The sequence below is a fragment of the Nyctereutes procyonoides genome, unplaced genomic scaffold (assembly GCF_905146905.1).
Source record: "Nyctereutes procyonoides isolate TBG_1078 unplaced genomic scaffold, NYPRO_anot_genome, whole genome shotgun sequence".
NCBI lineage: Eukaryota > Metazoa > Chordata > Mammalia > Carnivora > Canidae > Nyctereutes > Nyctereutes procyonoides.
This window is the reverse complement of record NW_026575049.1, coordinates 32,239,561-32,257,138: the sequence shown is the minus strand read 5'-3', so window position 1 is coordinate 32,257,138 and position 17,578 is coordinate 32,239,561. Positions and strand designations below refer to the sequence as shown.

General features: G+C 48.5%; 1 protein-coding gene across 3 annotated transcripts in view; it reads left to right on the top strand.

The window, feature by feature from the left end:
• Positions 1-17,578, top strand: part of ABTB3 (ankyrin repeat and BTB domain containing 3) — a 309,294-nt gene that overhangs the window by 220,409 nt on the left and 71,307 nt on the right. For all 3 annotated transcript variants that reach the window (XM_055328940.1, XM_055328941.1, XM_055328939.1), the window contains exon 4: positions 12,028-12,180. In XM_055328940.1, the coding sequence (XP_055184915.1) occupies positions 12,028-12,180 (153 nt within the window). The remainder of the gene's footprint in view (positions 1-12,027; positions 12,181-17,578) is intronic.

The following is a 17,578-nucleotide window of genomic DNA, read 5'->3' as shown; positions in this document are numbered from 1 at the left end:
TCTCAGAGTTGATAAACCAACTCAACCTCCTCTGGCATGGTTTACACCTCAAAATGAACAATTCATTGTAACAAATATTTTAATACATGTAGCTTCAAGGATCAAAAATAGTCTCAAGTTTCCAAGTCCACAGTCTTTAGAGGGTAACTATTGAAAGGAAGGGTTTTTGCCTCTTTTTGGTAGGTAGAAACTCAAATCCATGGTGACACAATAATGGAAAAATACAGATTTAACTTAAACGTTATAGGGAAGTGATATTAGTGTCAGTTAGAATTAGATTTGGCTGTGAGGGATTAAAAAAAAAACCCAAATAGCAGGTGTTTAAACAAGATAGAAGTTTATTTCTCACATAAACAAGTCTGGAAGTGAGGATCCAAGAGAGGTAAGGCCACTGAAGCAATTGTCAGAAATCCAAGTCCTTCTTCTACAGTTTCTGCTTTGTCATCATCAACACGTGGCTTCCACCTCCTTGTCCAGTTTGACTGCTCTAACACCAGCCAGCATGTCCACGGTTTTGCCAGAATGGAAGAAGACCAGACAAAATTGGCCTTCCTTCTTTTAGGGGCCTTCCTAGAAGTCTCACAAGAAACTTCTCCTCATATCACTGTTAAGAACAGGTCTCCTAGCTGCAAGAGAGGCTGGAAAATGTGTGCTAGGTGGTCGTGAGCCCAGCTAACGATTGGAGGTTTTATGATTAAGGAAGAAGAGGAAAACACAAAATGAGGGACAACCAGCAGTCTTACTAGAGGATAAAAATATCCTTCATTAACTTTCTAAACAGTAAACAGTGAACCCTTTGTTTTGCATTTTCAGAGGTATTTTTGTCAATCCGTTCTTTTTTTAAAAAAATTTATTTATTTAGAAAGAGAGAAAGTGCATGCTTTCTCTCCTGAATGGGGGGGGGGGGGGCAGAGGGAAAAGGGGAGCTAGAATCTCAAACAGACTCCTGCTGAGCATGGAGTCCAATCCTGCAACCCTGAGATCACAACTGGAGCTGAAATGGAGAGTCAGATGCTTAACTCACAATATCACCCAGGCACCTCATCAATCCATTCATTCTTGACATTTCTTTTCTAATACTTTTCTGATTTTGTGTTTTTCGACTGCAGTCCTGCCTCTGGATCTTTGCATGTGCTCTATCTTCTGCCTGGAAATGCTAGAATACATGGCCACTAGCCCTGGCCCTGGATCTAACTGCCTACGTGTATATCCCAGTGCTGTTCCTTATAACTGTGTGCCCTTAGACAATTTGTATAACCTCTCTGTGCCTCTGTTTCACTCCCTGTAGAATGAAGATAATAATAGTACTTACTTTATGGTTCTTGTCATCGTCAAGCGAGACAATGAAAGACAAATGCTCAATAGCAGCTGGCTTTGTGGAGCATTTACTATGTGCTAAGCACCTTACAGAGATTCTCTTAATCTTCACAACAATCCCATAGTGTGGCCTCGCTATTGCTCCCATTTTACATATGAGGAACCTGAGGCACAGAGAAGTTAAGTAACTTGCCCAAGCCCCACAGCTAGCAAGTCATGGGCTCAAATGTAGGATCATTAGAGTGCATGTGCTTCCCACCCCACCAGCACCGCACCAGCCGTGGTTTCCTTTGTAAAGCTGTGTGCTGCCTTCTGCAGACTTTTATGATAATTCTTTTGGAAGCGGGGGCAAGCCCAGAAGACCCCTGCAGGCCCATCCCTGGCCTTTGCCTCTCAGCCTGCACCAGCCTGCGCGCCCTGCCCTTTTAGGCTTCTGGAGCCATTGCTCTCAGGATACAAGTCTGTGCAGCCCCCGCCACCTCCCAAATGTTTATCTTTTGTGCCAAGACTGCTAGGAAGGTTCTGCACCAGCCTCAAGCAGAGCCTGTGGCTTACCCACTTCTGAAGCCCCAGCTTCCCTCCCAGGGCCATTTATATCCTGGGCCCCATCATCTTCTACCCACTTGGGATCAGGTTCCCACCACAGAGGCTCTGTGCCCCTAAGCCCGGCCTGGCTGTGGTGCAGCTCACAGCCCAGAGAGGAGAGGTATGGGCTCGTCCGTCAATCCTCGCGTGGCAAGCAAGGAAGGACCTCACGGCTGCCAAGCATCCTGCAGCTGGGAGCTGGCATTCTCCTGATGTCGAGGGGCTCAGCTTCAGTGGGCATCAGAAACCCTGCAGAGAATGAACGAGGAGCCGATGCCCAGTATGGTTGTCTTGCAATGGTGCCCAAAGATCCCAGGTCCCAATCTCTGCAGTTTCTGTTTTGCAAAGGAAAAGGGTCTTGGCAGATGTGATTTTTAAGTAAGGGTCCTAAAGTGGAGAGATAATCCTGGATTATCTGGGTGGGCCCAAAGTCCAATCATACATGTCCTTCAAGGAGAGAGAAAGATTTGACACACGCCTCAGAGGACAAGGTGATGTAAAAACAGAGGCAGAGACAGAGAGATGGAGCCCCTGCCACGGAACACCTGCAACCCCAGAAAGCTGGAAGAGGCAAGCAATGAGGCCCCTAGATCCTCTGGAGGGTGCACCATCCTGCTGCCCCCTCGATCTTGGACTCCTGGCCTCTCCCTTGGGGAGAATATATTTCTGTCACTTAAGCCACCGAGTTTGGGGTATTTTGCAACAGCAGCCCCAAGGAAACCCATATATCCAGCAAGTGGGAAGGAATGCAGGAATGTGGGTTTTAACCAGTTCCCTGGATAATTCTGGCGCACCACCACCACCACCACCACCACCACCAAAATGGAGAGCTAGGCCAAGTATGTAGACAGAAACTCCGGGAGAGCTGGGAATTCTTGCTCTCCATTGTTTCTGCTCCTGTCCTGTTCAAGCTGCGGGGACGGGAGTGCCTCAGATGCTTAGATGCGGGTAGGAAGGTGCAGGGGGGCAGAGTTAGGGGCAGAGGCAAGTGGTGGGGCCTCCTCCCCAGGGGTGCAAAGGAGGGCAAGTGGAGGGGGAACCTTCCTCCCCAGGAAGGCAGGGGAGGTGAAGGCAGGGTGAGGGCACAGGGAGGACACTATTGCTACTCACATACCATATTTGCTCTGCCTTTACTTGCTTGTGCCTTAACCCTCCAAGCTATCTAGCCCCCTACGTCACCTGCTTCAGAACGTGTAACAGGAAAGCCAAAGAAAGTTCCGAGGTCAGTCACAAGGACCTGTTGGCACTGTGAGTAGAAGTCCCCTTCTCAGGGGCACTTGGGATGTTCAGTCAGTTAAGTGTCTGCCTTCGCCTTGGGTCATGATCCTGGGGTCCTGGGATGTAGCCCCACATCAGGCTCCCTGCTCAGCACAGAGTCTGCTTCTCCCTCTCCCTCTCTCAGCCCCTCCTCATGCACGTTCTCTCTCTCTCTCTGTCAAATAAATAAATAATATCTTGAATGAAAGAAAGAAAGAAAGAAAGAAAGAAAGAAAGAAAAAAAAGAAAGAAGAAAGAAAGAAAGAAAGAAGAAAGAAAGAAAGAAAGAAAGAAAGAAAGAAAGAAAGAAAGTCCTCTTCTCACCCAGCACCCTTTGGCCCTTGGCCCTTGCCCCATTTCGGGGAATTCTATAATCACCCATTAGTGGGGCCGACTTTCACACTCAAAGGACTTGTCCTGTCGGTACCAAATGGCTTGTTCTGCCCTAAAAAGCACTGATTCTCCCCATGAGGCCTTTGTTTCACCATCCCTGCACAGGGTGTGTGCACACTCGAGGTGTTGGGAAGCCGTCTTCCATGGGACCCAGCCCCCGAGCCTCCTCCCCTAGGTGTGTGATGGTGACAGGAGCCCAATCAGAGCAGGAAGACAAGGCTGCGGAGCTGCTGTCAACAGTGCAGAGTCGAAGGCCCGAATCCCTGGGTCTTCGCAGCTCAGTTTTTTTCTCCTGCGGCCTCCAGCTGATTGGATGAGGCCCACCCACCCTCTGGGAGATAATCTGCTTTACTCAGAGTCTGCTGATCTAAATGTTAATCTTGTCTTAAAACATACCTTCCCCGCAATATCCAGACTAGCATTTGACCACCTATCCAGGTACCAGGCCTGGCTGAGTTGATACATAAAATCAACCATCAAAAGGGTTTTTGTTGTTGTTTTTTAAGTATTTATATTCCGGGATGATGATAAACACCGTCATGAATACCAAATACTTACTAGACAATGGAGTGGGTGCTGGGGTCAGAACCACCTCCCCAAGACGGAAAGCTTCGGTTTCATAAGATTGTTGGGAGGATCCTGGTGGGAAGCAGAACCCGCCTCCTAGGGTGAAAGCTGAAATCACCAGACACCTACTGGCCCGCCTCCCCTGGAACTTGGCGCAGGCTCGGAGCTAGGCCCATGAGAGCCTCGGGAGCTCCGGACCTTCTTCCCCTCCCTTGTCTCCCGGGCCTCTATGCCCTCTTGCAACTGTCTCACTTCTGGACTCACTTTCTCCTCCTTAAACATAATAAGAGAATTCACCTTCTCTTGTTTCTGGCTTGAGTCATAATACTGCCCCGGAGCCTGGTTCCTAGAAATGTGGTCCATATACTGCCTGGAAGCTGGTTACAATTGCAGCATCTCAGGCCCTACCCCAGATCCACTGAACCCAAATCCACATTTTAACAAGATCCCAGGTGATTCACATGCACGTTAACGTTGGCGATGCACTGACCTGGAGCACACGCCTTGGCTCCAGATCCTTCTGTAGGAACCACCCTCAGCAGTCTGACTGCACCTTACACAGTCGCTAGAGTACACAAGCCACCTCTGACCTCTTCATTGTCTTAGCTTTGGTGCCCACAAACACAGTGAGATTACAGTGACTATTGCTATGGAAACCAGCCTTGGATACTGTCTGCTGTCAATTTTGCTGCTTTTCCTTCACTCCCTGTATCTCTAAAATTATGAGCTTCCTAGAGCATAGTGAAACATCTGAATTCCTCTCCAGCCTAAGACTTAACAAACAACGAAGATGCCAAGTCAAGGCCACACAATTTATAGAGGAGAGGCAGAGCAACTGCAGAGGTTTGCTTTGATTTAAAAAGAGAAGGCAGGAGTAGTGTTCTGTGTAGCTAGGCTTTTCCTCCACCAGCAGAGAAACACTTGAGTGATGCTAAAAACCACGCCGGTGATGCGATGAGCATAGCTACCACCTCTTGAAGAGATGCCATCCCATTCAGTTCTGGAAATAACCCTCTGTATTGGTTACCTGTGGCTTCTATGAAAAAAAAAAAACTGTCACAGATGTGAAAACTTACAACAATACAAATTCATTATCTTACAGTTCAGGAGGTCAGAAATACAAAATCAGTTTCACTGGGCTAAAGTGAAGGTGTCCGCAGGGCTGGTTCCTTCTGGAGGCTCCAGGGGAGACTCTCCTCATCTTTTGTGGCTTCTGGAGGTGCCTGCATTCCTTGGCTCATGGCCCCTTTCCATTTGTCCAGCTACTTCTTCTGTCCTCACATCTCCTACCCTCTCCCTGGACCTTCCCACCTCCCTCTGCTGAGCACCCCCATGATTACATTTAGGATGCACCTGGCTAATTCCAGCTAGTCCTTACTTCTCAAAATCCTTAACTTAAGGGACACCTGGGGGGCTCAGATCTGCCTTCGGCTCAGGGCATGATCCCAGGGTCCTGGGATCAAGTCCCACATCGGGCTCCCTGCAGGAAGCCTGCTTCTTCCTCTGCCTGTATCTCTCTCTCTCTCTCTCTCTCTGCATCTCTCATGAATAAATAAATAAAATCTTTAAAAAAATCCTTAACTTAGAACCACATGTGCAAAGTCCATTTTGCCAGGTAAGCAACATTCACAGGTTCTGGAGATTAGGATGCAGACCTCTTTTGGGGGCCGTCATGCAGCCCACCATGCCCTGTTAAGTAGGTGCTGGTATTATTCCCATTTTCTTGGTGAGAAACCTCAGGCATGGCAGTGGACATACCTTGTTCACAGTCACATAGTGAGAAGGAGGAGCTGGAATCCAGCTCTTTGTCAGCCTCTCTCCAAAGCCCGAGTTTCTCATTCTGACCTCTGCAGTGCTCGGCCTCTGGATGGCTTTGAACTCATACACTGTTGTTAGTAGGAAATGAACTGATGATCGTCTCTCTAAAAAGCTTGAGCTTCCAACCGAAGCTGGTCTACCACAGACTAACGCCTCCAGGGCCAGGCAGGACTTACACCACAGGTGTACCGCTCAGCCAGGGCTTTCCTAACAAACCAACACAGGCTAGGTGCCTTGAACAAAAAAAAAAGTGTGTTTTCTCAAGGCACTGAAGTCTGGAAGTCCAAGATTAAGGTATTAAGGTGTCAGCAGGTCTGGGTTTTTTTCTCTGCGGCATCCCTCTTTGGCTTGCAGATGGCTGTCCTCTTGCTACCACCCCCTTTCCCACAGCGGCCCCACACCCTGAGTGTCCTTTTGGGGGGGGGTGTATATATTTTTATTGGAGTTCGATTTACCAACATATAGTGTAACACCCAGTGCTCATCCTGTCAAGTGCCCCCCTCAGTCACCAGTCACCCCTCCCCTCACCCACCTCCCCTTGTTCGTTTCCCAGAGTTAGGAGTCTCTCATGTTCTGTCTCCCTCTCTGATATTTCCCACTCATTTTCTCTCCTTTCCCCTTTAATCCCTTTCACTATTTTTTATATTCCCTGTATGATGACCTCCTCTTCTTAGGAGGATCTCCATCACTCTGAATTAGGGCCCAGCCTAATGGCCTCATTTTAATAGCTACATGCTGAGGTCCTGGGGATTAGGGCTTCAACATAAGCATTTTGAGGGGGTGCAGTTCTGCTGTATCAAGAGGTGTTCTCTGACCTCAGGAAGGAGGCAGTTGATAGGTGTCTGAGGGGGATCCCAGAGCCCGTGAGTGCCTTCATTCTCAGCTTAAATGCTGGCTCTTCCTTCTTCAGCACATGTCTGTCCTAACCTGCAGTGACCCTACCAGTCCCTTGGCTTTGTGATCCTATTAGTTTCCTGGGGGCTGCTGTGGTGAGTTTCCACAAACCTGGTGGGTTAAAACAACACACATTTGTTTGCCTACGGTTCCAGAGGTCCGTGGTCCCTAATCAGTTTCACCTGGCCAAGATCAAGGTGTCAGCAGGGCTGTTTGTTTCTGGAGGCTTCTGAGAAAAGAATCCATTTCCTCGCCTCATCCACCTTCTAGAGCTGCACTCCTTGACTCGTGCTTCCTTCCTCTAGCTCCAGAGTCAGCAACAGAGCATCTTGCTTCAGGACCACCTGTGTCACATTTCACTGGTTCCTTTTTCTAAGGACTCCTGTGATTGCATTTAGGGCCCACCTGGATAATCCAGGGTCACCCTCCCTTCTCGAGATCTTAACTGAATTACATCAGCGGAGTCTCTTTTGCCATCAACATTGACAGGTTCCAGGGAACAGGACTCAATGCTATTAAGCCCTACCACAGCAGACTCATGTCCACTGCCTACCAGGACTCATGTCCTAACCACCCCATCTGCCCCAGAGGGCCCAAATAGGAGATGATGCACAGGAAAGGCCTTGGTGTGTTGTGAAGGGGTTTTTTTTCTGCCTCAGGGCCTTTGCACAGTCTGTCACTGCTGCCTCGAACATCCATCTCTCTACACACACATTCACATGTGGCCAATTCCTTCACATTTTTGTGATTTTCTTACCTCCTCAGAGAGGCCTTCCCACCACTCTCCCTCAACCCTGTCTATTCTCTATCCCAGCACCCTGACACTGATCACAGTTTGTAATTGCTTTATTACTTGTTGGGTTATGTATTCCTTATCTGTGTCCCTGTGAGATTGTTAGTTCTGTGAGAACAAGGACCTGACAAGTCCTGTTCTCTACTCTTGTCTGCAGCTCCCAGAAGGGTGCCTACAAGATGGGTGCTCCATAAAGGACTGTTGGATAAATGAGTGATGTTAACAGATAACATTTCATCACACCCATGGCCAGATTTGCATTTTCTTCTTGAGGTACAACCTCAGGGTATGCCTGTGTCTCGGTATTCCTCAGATGCAATCATGACCTCTTTGTGGGAGGGTCTTGTTTTCTAATCTCTCCAAAGCTTTCTGTTCCCAACACTAGGACCTTCCTGTGCATCTTCCTGTCCCCAGTGCTTCTTCCTAAGCCCCCAGGAAGCTGGCTATGTCAATATACTCAAAGAACTTTAGAGGAGGAAGGAACCAAAGAGACCAGGGTCAGCCAACTATGATCCGCCATCTGATTTTGTGAATAAAGTCTTCTTGGAACACAGCAAGGTTCTTTCATTTACATGTTGTCTGGGGCGACTTGCAGAGTTGAGTAGTTGAGACGGAGACTGTACGGCCCGCAAAATCTGACATACTGACTATCCGGCCCTACAGAAGAGGCTTGCAAACCAAACAGACCATCTGATCCAAGCCCACCCACTTTACAGATGAAGACAGTGAGAGCCTAAACATTTTCAGACCAGAGCCAGAGGCCTACTGTGAGCACTTGGCAGATTCAGGACTGAAATCCAGTTCTGCAGAATCCCAAACAATCCAGGCTTCTCCCACGGACTGTACCATCTTCCTTAGCACCCAGCCCCTCCCCAACCAAACTCCCTTCCAATTCTGGGTGGTCATCCCCTCACTAGCTTTCTCTCCACCCTTTCAGAAGGGCCCCGCCCACGTATCTTCTCCCTCTCCCACTTGAATCTGGGCCCAGCCACCTTCCTGAGCTGATTTGTTCTCTTGACTCTACAAGAAGCCCACTTAGGCTTGCCCTTCCCTTCTGGAATCTCTGGTCCCAGCCCCACAGACCTTCTGTTCAAGCACCGTGGCAAAGATTTCGACAGCCACTGTGCTGATTGAGTGGACCATGTTCCCTGCTCTGTTCACCTCAGGCCACCCATTTGGGATTGTCAAACCCAGGTTGCTCCAAAACTCCCAGAGGAGCTTGTTTAGAATGCACATGCCCAGGCCCCACCCCAGACTTGTTGAATCCAAACTCTGGGGTTGACTTGGAGCCTTGGGAATTCACACACACACATACACACACACACACACAGTGATTCTGGCATTGAGCACGGTCTGAGAGGTACTTTATAAAGCCATGGGCTTTCCAAGTATCCTCTAGGTGTTAGTCAGTGTAGACAGCTTCAGAACAAAGTCAAGAGCCAGTGGAACATTGTTCTCTTTAAAAATCCATAAGGAAGGGCACCTGGTTGGCTCAATCAGTTAAGTGTCTGCCTTCAGCTCAGGTCATGATCTCAGGGTCCTGGGATCTGGCTCCCTGCTCAGCGGGGAATCCGCTTCTCCCTCTCCTTCTGCCCCTACCCCTGCTTGCTCACACTCTCTCACCCTCTCTCTCTCTCTCTCAAATAAAATCTTTTTAAAAAATAAAAATAAATTTAAAAGAATAAAAATACATAAGGAGAATGCAGTCTTTCTCCTGTAGCTTTCTCTACCCAAACCTTAATTCAAGGCCCTAGAATTCTTTCCCATCTCCAGTGCCTCCAAAAGAAACATCACAAATAACACTTTCTCCCCCCCTCTGAGTAGACAAGATAAGAAAGTTTTTAAATGAGTTGCTGGCAAAGAATTCATGAGCTTATAAACCACTGAGGTCAGGGTGACGAAGAGAAGGCGATGTTGAAAGGAGAACAGGTACACAGAAAATTCCAGAGGAGGCTGGAATCCTGGGGTTCAAGGTTTCTTATTCTGGTGCTCGCCAGCTGTCTCGATACAGGTGTTATTCTGAAGGCAGCACAGCCTCGTTCTCTCCTTAGCATTCCTCAGGAACTGGCGGTGTGCCCTGTGCCTCAGCCCCTCACAGAAAAGGCATCAGCTGGGGACACCTGGGGGGCTCAGTGGTTGAGCATTTGCCTTCTGCTCAGGTCGTGATCCTTGGGGTCCTGGGATCAAGTCCCACATCAGGCTCCCTATGGGGAGCCTGCTTCTCCCTCTTCCTATGTCTCTGCCTCTCTCTGTGTCTCTCTTAAATAAATAAAATCTTAAAAAAAAAAAAAAAAAGAAAAAAGGCAGCAGCCAAAGGGCAGTGTGTGGAAGAGACACAGCCCCCGCCCCCAGGGACTGGGAGTTGTGGGCTGTGTTTCAGGGGACACTGAGCAAAGGGAAGGCAGGACGAGGTGGGGGGTGCTGCCTCCAAGAAGGAGAGTTCTCCCAGAGGAGAGTTCTCTGAGTGCTTGGGGCTGGTTTCTACGGTGATGGAGACATGGTGACAAAAATAAGTCCTGCTCACCTGAGACAGTAGAATCCAATTCAATTTCAAGTCAATGTGTGTTTATTGAGTGCCTGATTCAGTTTAGGTGATGGAGAGAATGAGAGAATGAGGGCGACAGCCTAAGCAGCAGGCTGACTTGGGCAGAAATTCCCTGGGAGACTGCCCCACAGGTCCACAGGGCCAGAAATTCGATTGCATTCCATTTCACCCTGCAGGAAATGGGTAAATCTTAGTCTGTCTTGTGAACAAATATTTATTTAGTGCTTCCAGCCTGCTGGGGGCAGTGGCTAGATCAGTGAACCTAGCAGTCCCAGGGCCCTGCCCCGATGGAGTTTATATTCTCCTGGGACACTGGCAAGGCCAGTGGGTAAGGCCAATGGGCTGGGGACTCCCATGGGAGGGGTCCATATAGGATGGATTATCAGGAGAAAGGGTTAGGGTAAGATAGGATTTGCACTGTGATTTGAAGGTTAAGTGGGGTGTGAATTTTTAAAGGGCTGGAGGCCTTCCAGCCCAGGAATGAAAATGGCATGCTATCAAAGGTCCATGAGCAGATGGCAGCCAGGGTCAAGGTGAGGCAGGAGAGACACACATTTGCATGGCCTGGCCTCCTTCAGTTTGGGACTCTGAGCACCCTGCTTGCCTCACCCAAGCTGGGGTACTGCTGAATATAGGAAATCATTTTGGTCTACACATTGCATTTCTCAAAGTGAGTTCCTTGGTCTACTTAGATCAGTATCATAAAAGCCGCTTCTTAAAATTATATTCATGGACCTGACACAATCAGCATCTCTGGAGATAAGGTCAGGGGATTTGCATTTTAACACACACACACACACACACACACACACACACACACACAATTCCTAGGCCCTCTACCCATAGATTCTTGTCCACCAGCCCCAATCTACTGAATCAAGACACTCTGGGGATGGGGCCCAGGAATCTGCATTTTAACAAGCCCTCCAGATATTCTGATTCACGTGAAATTCACATGGGGGAGGTTTTAAAAACTACCAGTAACCAGCCCCATCCTAGATGAATTAAATCAGAATCCCTTCAAAGGCTCCCCCACCAACTCAGTAATCCTAATGGGAGGACAGAGTTTATAATTATCACCCAAAGAAACAGGAAGTTGGCACAAATGCATTACATTACCAAGTATATAGTTCAGCCATGGGCATCATCTCAATTCTTGCAACAAGCTGTCCCCTGCTGGGGTCTAAGCGCAGGAGGAACCTGAGGCTCCCAGAGTTTCAGGGGTGTGACATGTCCCCTGTCCCCCCCACAAAGGCAGGTTTGCTGGCTGTGACCAGGCAGCTGCCTGGCCTGGCTCGTGGGAAGACAGCCTGTCCACTTGGCTCTTTGCACCTTCCCAGGTGCTAAAAAGCCTGTTGGCAGCAGTGTTCAGGCAGAGCTGGGGCTGGCATTGCTCTGCAAAGGGAGGTGGGAAGACAGGAAGGGAGAGTCGGGGGACTCCTTAGGGTTGGGCCCAGAATCGGAGCCCCAAGGACTTCTAAACCCAGGCATTTTGGGGGTTTTCTACTAAGGCCAGCCCCTGTGCTTGGTGCTTTAAGTGAGCCATCTCCTGTGTGCTCACATGATCTCTGAGGGAGATAACACTCGCAGGAGAGTCACATGGCATCCCTGCTTTGCAGATGAGGAAACTGAGGCCCAAAGACTCTGGAGAGCCTGCCCCGGGGTCACCGGTGGGGTCGCCGGTGGGGTCACCAGTGCGATCAGGATGCCTCCAGCGGCTCTCCCACCCCTCGGGCGCTCAGAGGCAGGGTCCCCCGGGAATAGCGGGGGTGGGGGCGCCGGGCTGGGGTGGGGGGACCTGCGAGGAGGGGGTGGGGCTGGGCCACCCCCCGCCCTAACGCTCTGGGTCCCCGCGCAGGCCCTTCCTCGTGCTGCCGCCGCTGATGGAGTGGATCCGGGTGGCCGTGGCGCACGCCGGCCACCGCCGCAGCTTCTCCATGGACAGCGACGACGTCCGCCAGGCGGCCCGGCTGTTGCTGCCCGGCGTGGACTGCGAGCCGCGCCAGCTCAGGTAGGGCCGGGCCGGCGGCGAGGGGCGCCCCCCCCACCCCACCCCCACCCCCCCGGCGGGGCGGCGGGGCGGGGCGGGTGCAGGGCCCGGACGCGCGGGGCCCCGAGGGGGAGCTGGGCCGTGCGGGAATGAGTGCTCGGGTTCTGCGGTCACCGGAGAGCGCGGCTTCTTTCGTTCGCGTTCTCATCCCTCCCCCTCCTCCCTCCGCCTTCCCTCTCCCGAGAGGGAAAGGACGGTCCTCGGTCTTCCCGTGGTTTCCAGGGCCACCGTGCAGGGTACACTTGCTGGCTGGGTAAGAGCACATCTCTGCTCTCCCACATACGTGGGGATGGCGTGGCTCCCTCTTTCCTAGGTCTGTAACCCCGTCTCCCTTCCTTGGGGCTGGGAATTATCCTTGGGCCACTCAGGGGCCCCATGCACCCCGAGGAGCTCATTTTTACCCAAAGCCCAAAAAGTGCCATCACTCCCTTGGCTGAATCCAAACCTGGGTCTAAATGCAGAGGCGGGAAGCAGGGGCCGTGGGTGCCCTGTGCGCTTTCCTGGCTCCTGCTGGCGTCCAGCTGCTCCTGGTCACCATTTTCCATTGTTTTTTTCCCAGCTTTGTTGAGATGCAATTGACATATAACATTGTGGACATTTTGGGTGTACCGGGTGTTGATTTGATACATGTATGTATTGCAAACTGACGGCCACCACAGCGTTAGCTAACACCTCTGTCCTACCACACGGTGACTGTTTCTTTTTTGCGGGGAGAACATTTGAGACCTGCTCACGCTGTCTTAGCAACTTTCAAGTGTATGGGATACAGTTTTAGTAGCTATAATCACCATGCTGTACATGAGATCCTCACACCTTATTCACATTATTACGGGAAGCTTGTGTCCTGTGACCAACGTCTCCCCTTTTCCCCCACCGCCCCCGCCCTTGGCAACCACCATTCTACTCCCCTTTTCTCTGAGCTCCATTTAGATTCCACGTGTGAGAGCACACAGTATTTATCTCTGTGTCTGATTTATTTCACTTAGCATAATGCCCTCGCGGTCCATCCAAGCTGTTGCAAATGGTAGGGTTTCCTCCTTTCTTGGGGCTGAATAATGTTCCATTATGTATGGATATATTTTTTCCCATCTTCTTTATCTATTCATCTGTTGACAGACACTCAGGTTGTTTCCGGCTCTTGGCTATTGTGACAAAGACTGCAGTTGAATGTGGGTATGAAATGTGTCTTTGAAATCCTGTTTTCATTTCCTTGGGATATAAACCAGAAGTGGGGTTCCCGGATCATAGGGCAGGTCTATTTTTAATTTTTTGAGGAACTTTCATACTGGTGGAATGGTGGCTGCACCAATATACTTTTCTCCACTGTCAATGCACGAGTGTTCCCTTTTCTCCACGTCCTTGCCAACGCTTATTATTTCTTAGCTTTTTGAGGAGAACCATTCTAACAGACATGAGGTGATAGCTCACTATGGTTTTGTTTTGCATTTCTCAGCATGTGGAGTTTCTAAGTTTGGGGGATTTTTCTTTCGCTTAGTGTGCTCTGAGTTCCTCCAGTGTCTGTGTCCCTGGATGTAATGTTTCTGAGCTGTTTGGGTGTCTGTATCCCTGGGTGTGCGATCTTCGAATTGCTGAGAAGTCAGTGTCACAGTGTCTCTGGGCTCTTGGCAGGTTTGTGTTCACATTTTGAGCTGTCTGGCTACTTGAGGGTCTGTATTCCAGGTTTGAATCTCCCAGATATTTTGATGTGGTCTGTGCAGGGTTGGAAGTCCCTAGGTTATTTGTGGGTTCTTCATGCTAGATTCGTGGTCTCAGAACTCAGAGTACAGGTTCCCTGAGCACTGTTTAAAGGGTATCAATGTGTGAGTCCCATTGGCTGATTGGAGCCTTCATTCCTGAGTGCCCTGAGCTGGCTGGTTGTTTCCTAGGGTGTGAGGTCTCTGGCTGTTTGGGAGTTTGTATTCTTGGTATATGGTGTGGAAGATAGTTTTGGGTTTGTGTCCAAAATAACATCTGTTCACAGATCTCTGTGCCGTTTCTGTATCTATCTTCAGACTGTGAGGTTCTGGAAGTATTTGTGTAGTCTGTATCCAGAGTATCACATTCTGAACACTTGGGTATCTGTGTTCAGTGGAGTGAATCCCTTGAGCCATTCGTAGATCTCCATTTACAAGCTGTGTGGGCATCTCTGTCTAACGTATGAGAGCTCTGAGAAGTTTGATGTCTGTTTCCAAGGCATGAATTGTCTGAGCAGTTGGAGGGTCCTCATCTCAGTTTGAGGTCTCCAAGTTATTTGTTAAGTGTTTAATGTCCATCTGCTGTTGGGGATTTGCGCTGACAAGTGGGGTTTCCAAACTTTTTGGTGACCTGTGTTTTAAGGTATGAGTCTAAAATACATAAAGAACTCCTACAACTCAAAAGCAAAACAAAACAAAAAACAATCTGATTATAAAATGGGCAGAGGATCTGAATAGACATTTCCCCAGAGAAAACATGCAGATGGCCAACAAGCACATGAAGAGATGCTCAACATTACCCATCATCAAGAAAATGTGAGTCAGAACCACAATGTGTATCACCTCACACCTGTCAGAATGACTGTTACCACAAAGACAAGAAACAACAAGTGTTGGCAAGGATGTGGAGAAAGAATGCTCATGTACTGTTAATGGGAATGCAAGCTGGTTCAGCCACTATGGAAAACAGTATGGAGGTTCCTCAAAAAATTAAAAATAAAGTTACCATAGGATCCAGAAATTCCATCTAAAGAAAACAAAAACACTAATTGAAAAAGATACAAGTACCCCTATGTTTAGTGCACATTGTTTACAATAAAGATTATATATATAACATTGTCTACACAATAGAATACTACTTAGCCATAAAAAACAATGAAATCTTGCCATTTACAACAACATGGATGGACCTTGAGGGTCAGTGAAATAAGTCAGACAAAGACAAATACCACATGACTTCATTTATATGTGGAATCTAAGAAAACCAAAGCAACAACAACAAAAAAAAAACCCCTCAGACTCATAGATACAAAGAGCAGATTGGTGGTGGCCAGAGGACAGAGGAATGGGGCAGGGGGGCAAAATCGGTGAAGAGGATTAAGAAGTACAGACTGCTAGTTATAAAATAAGTCGTGAGGATGGGGACTATATTCAATAATACTTATTAACTTGTAAGGTGACAGATGGCAACTAGACTTATGGTGGCGACCAATTCACAATGTGTACAAGTGTCACATCATTGTATCATGTACATCTAAAACTAATATACTGTACATCAGTTATGCCTCAATAATTAAAAGTAAATTTTAAAAACATCTTAGGACAAACATCTTCAAAGATTTCAGAGGCCTCACACGCTGGACATACTTGAATTACTTCAGACTCAGACCTTAAAACCCACACACTTAATACATTCAGAGACCTCACACCTTGAATACAGAACCCCACATGCTGTAGATTCAAACTTGGACCCTCAAGGAATTTAGAGACTTCCTACACTGAACACACACTGGGAAGGACTTCAAACACGTAGAGTCACCATCTTCAAATCCCCACTGCACACCTGATGAGAAACTGCCCTTTCCCTGAAATTCATCTAGCCCAATCATGTGACCAGGCTGCAGAGATTTCCACTCTTCCAGGATCTTATGGGGTCTACAAGGAAATGGAGGGCTTATAGCATACGACAGAGCCCCCTGAACATCCAGAGGTGCCCTGCAGCCCAGCAACACACAGAGGGCTGATCTAAGTCATCATTGCTGGCATTTACTGAATGCTTACCATATGCTGGGCTATTTGAAGTGCTTTACACAGATTGATTAATCTCTAATATTTCCCAAACCTTACAAAGTGGGTACCGTAATTATGCCCACTTTATAGATAAGGAAACTGAGGCACAGATAGGTTAAGTAACATGCCCTCAGTCATAGGACTAGTGCATGGTGAAGCCAGGATATGGATTCAGGTGACCCAGACCCCCAGGCCCAAGGTTCTGACCACTGACTTATACTATCCTCGGGTTTCTGTCTAGGCAGTTCCTACCTGCCCTGCCATCCCTCAGACCTTGTCACCTGGAATAACAGCAGGTCTTGGGGAGAGGCTAAGGAGCAGCCGTTTATTGAGCACCTACTGTGTGCTAGTTATCAATTCCAACAGGAGATTCACATTCATTACATGTCTCCTTTAATCCCTGAAGCAGCCTCCTGAGGGGAGTATCATCTTCACACTTTACAGATTAGAAAGCTGTTGTTGGGATGGTTTACAGCTGGAAGTACTGGGGATGAGGTCCTCAGGGCTCATACCCTGAGGCCCAGCCTCTGCCCACAAGACTCCCCTGTCCCGTTACCTGCGAGTGGCACCTCCTGTAGGCTTTCTCCCACCACCTCGCTCACTGTCCCGAGTCTCCTGGGTGGCAGGGAAAGGAAGATGTTCCTCAATTGTGGCTGCCCAAATATTCCTTGTTTGTCATGTTCTCAGGAGACCCCATAGCTTAAATGTTAGGAGATTGGGCTCCAGAGTCCCATTACCTAGATCAAATTCCACCACCACAGTTAATTAGCTCTGGGCAAGCTAGTTAAGCTCTCTGGACCTTGACTTCCTGGCCTGTCACATGGACATAATAAAAGCAGCCCCCCTTAGAAGTTGGTGCAGGCACGGAGTGGAGCCAAGAACATGAGACGCCTGTACAGTCAATGCCTGAAGGGAAGAAAGTACTCATGACATGGTTGTTATTCGCTAGCATTGCCCCACACTTCTAGTATCCCTGAAATAACAATGGAGACTCACACCTATGTATTGCTTTATAATTCTTAAAGGCTTTTTAACATTTTCTCATGTGAACCTCAAAACAGACACTGTTGTTATCCAGGAAGAAGTGCTGTCCCATTTTATAGAGGAAGAAATCCAGGCTCAGCAAGATTAGGTAACTTTTCCAGCATCACACAGATACTAAGAGACAGGGTGAGGAGCCAGATATCAAACCTAGACACACCTGGGATACAACAAATTTTTCTGGTCTCCAGCCCTAGACCTAGACTCAGCCCTCTTCGAGGATGCTAACAACCCTCTTCTAAATGCTTCTTTTCCTTATCACAATTCTGGAGACTGGCCATGAGCTTCCAGGGCTCACTGTCCATCTCTGTACCCCTTATCCAGCATGTAGCTCACACTGGCATCCAGGACATGAGCCTGATGCCCTGGCAGGCCAGAACCACACATCAAGAGCAGAGACAAAGGAAATCAGCTCCATTCATTCTCCACGCTGTTTTTTGCCCTTTATCTCTCAATTCTTGACTCATTTGTCTCCAGAATGATGGTTTGTGTGTAGAAGATGGACCCATTGATTGTCCCAAGCTAAATTTTGATCAGGTTTGGAAATCATTTTC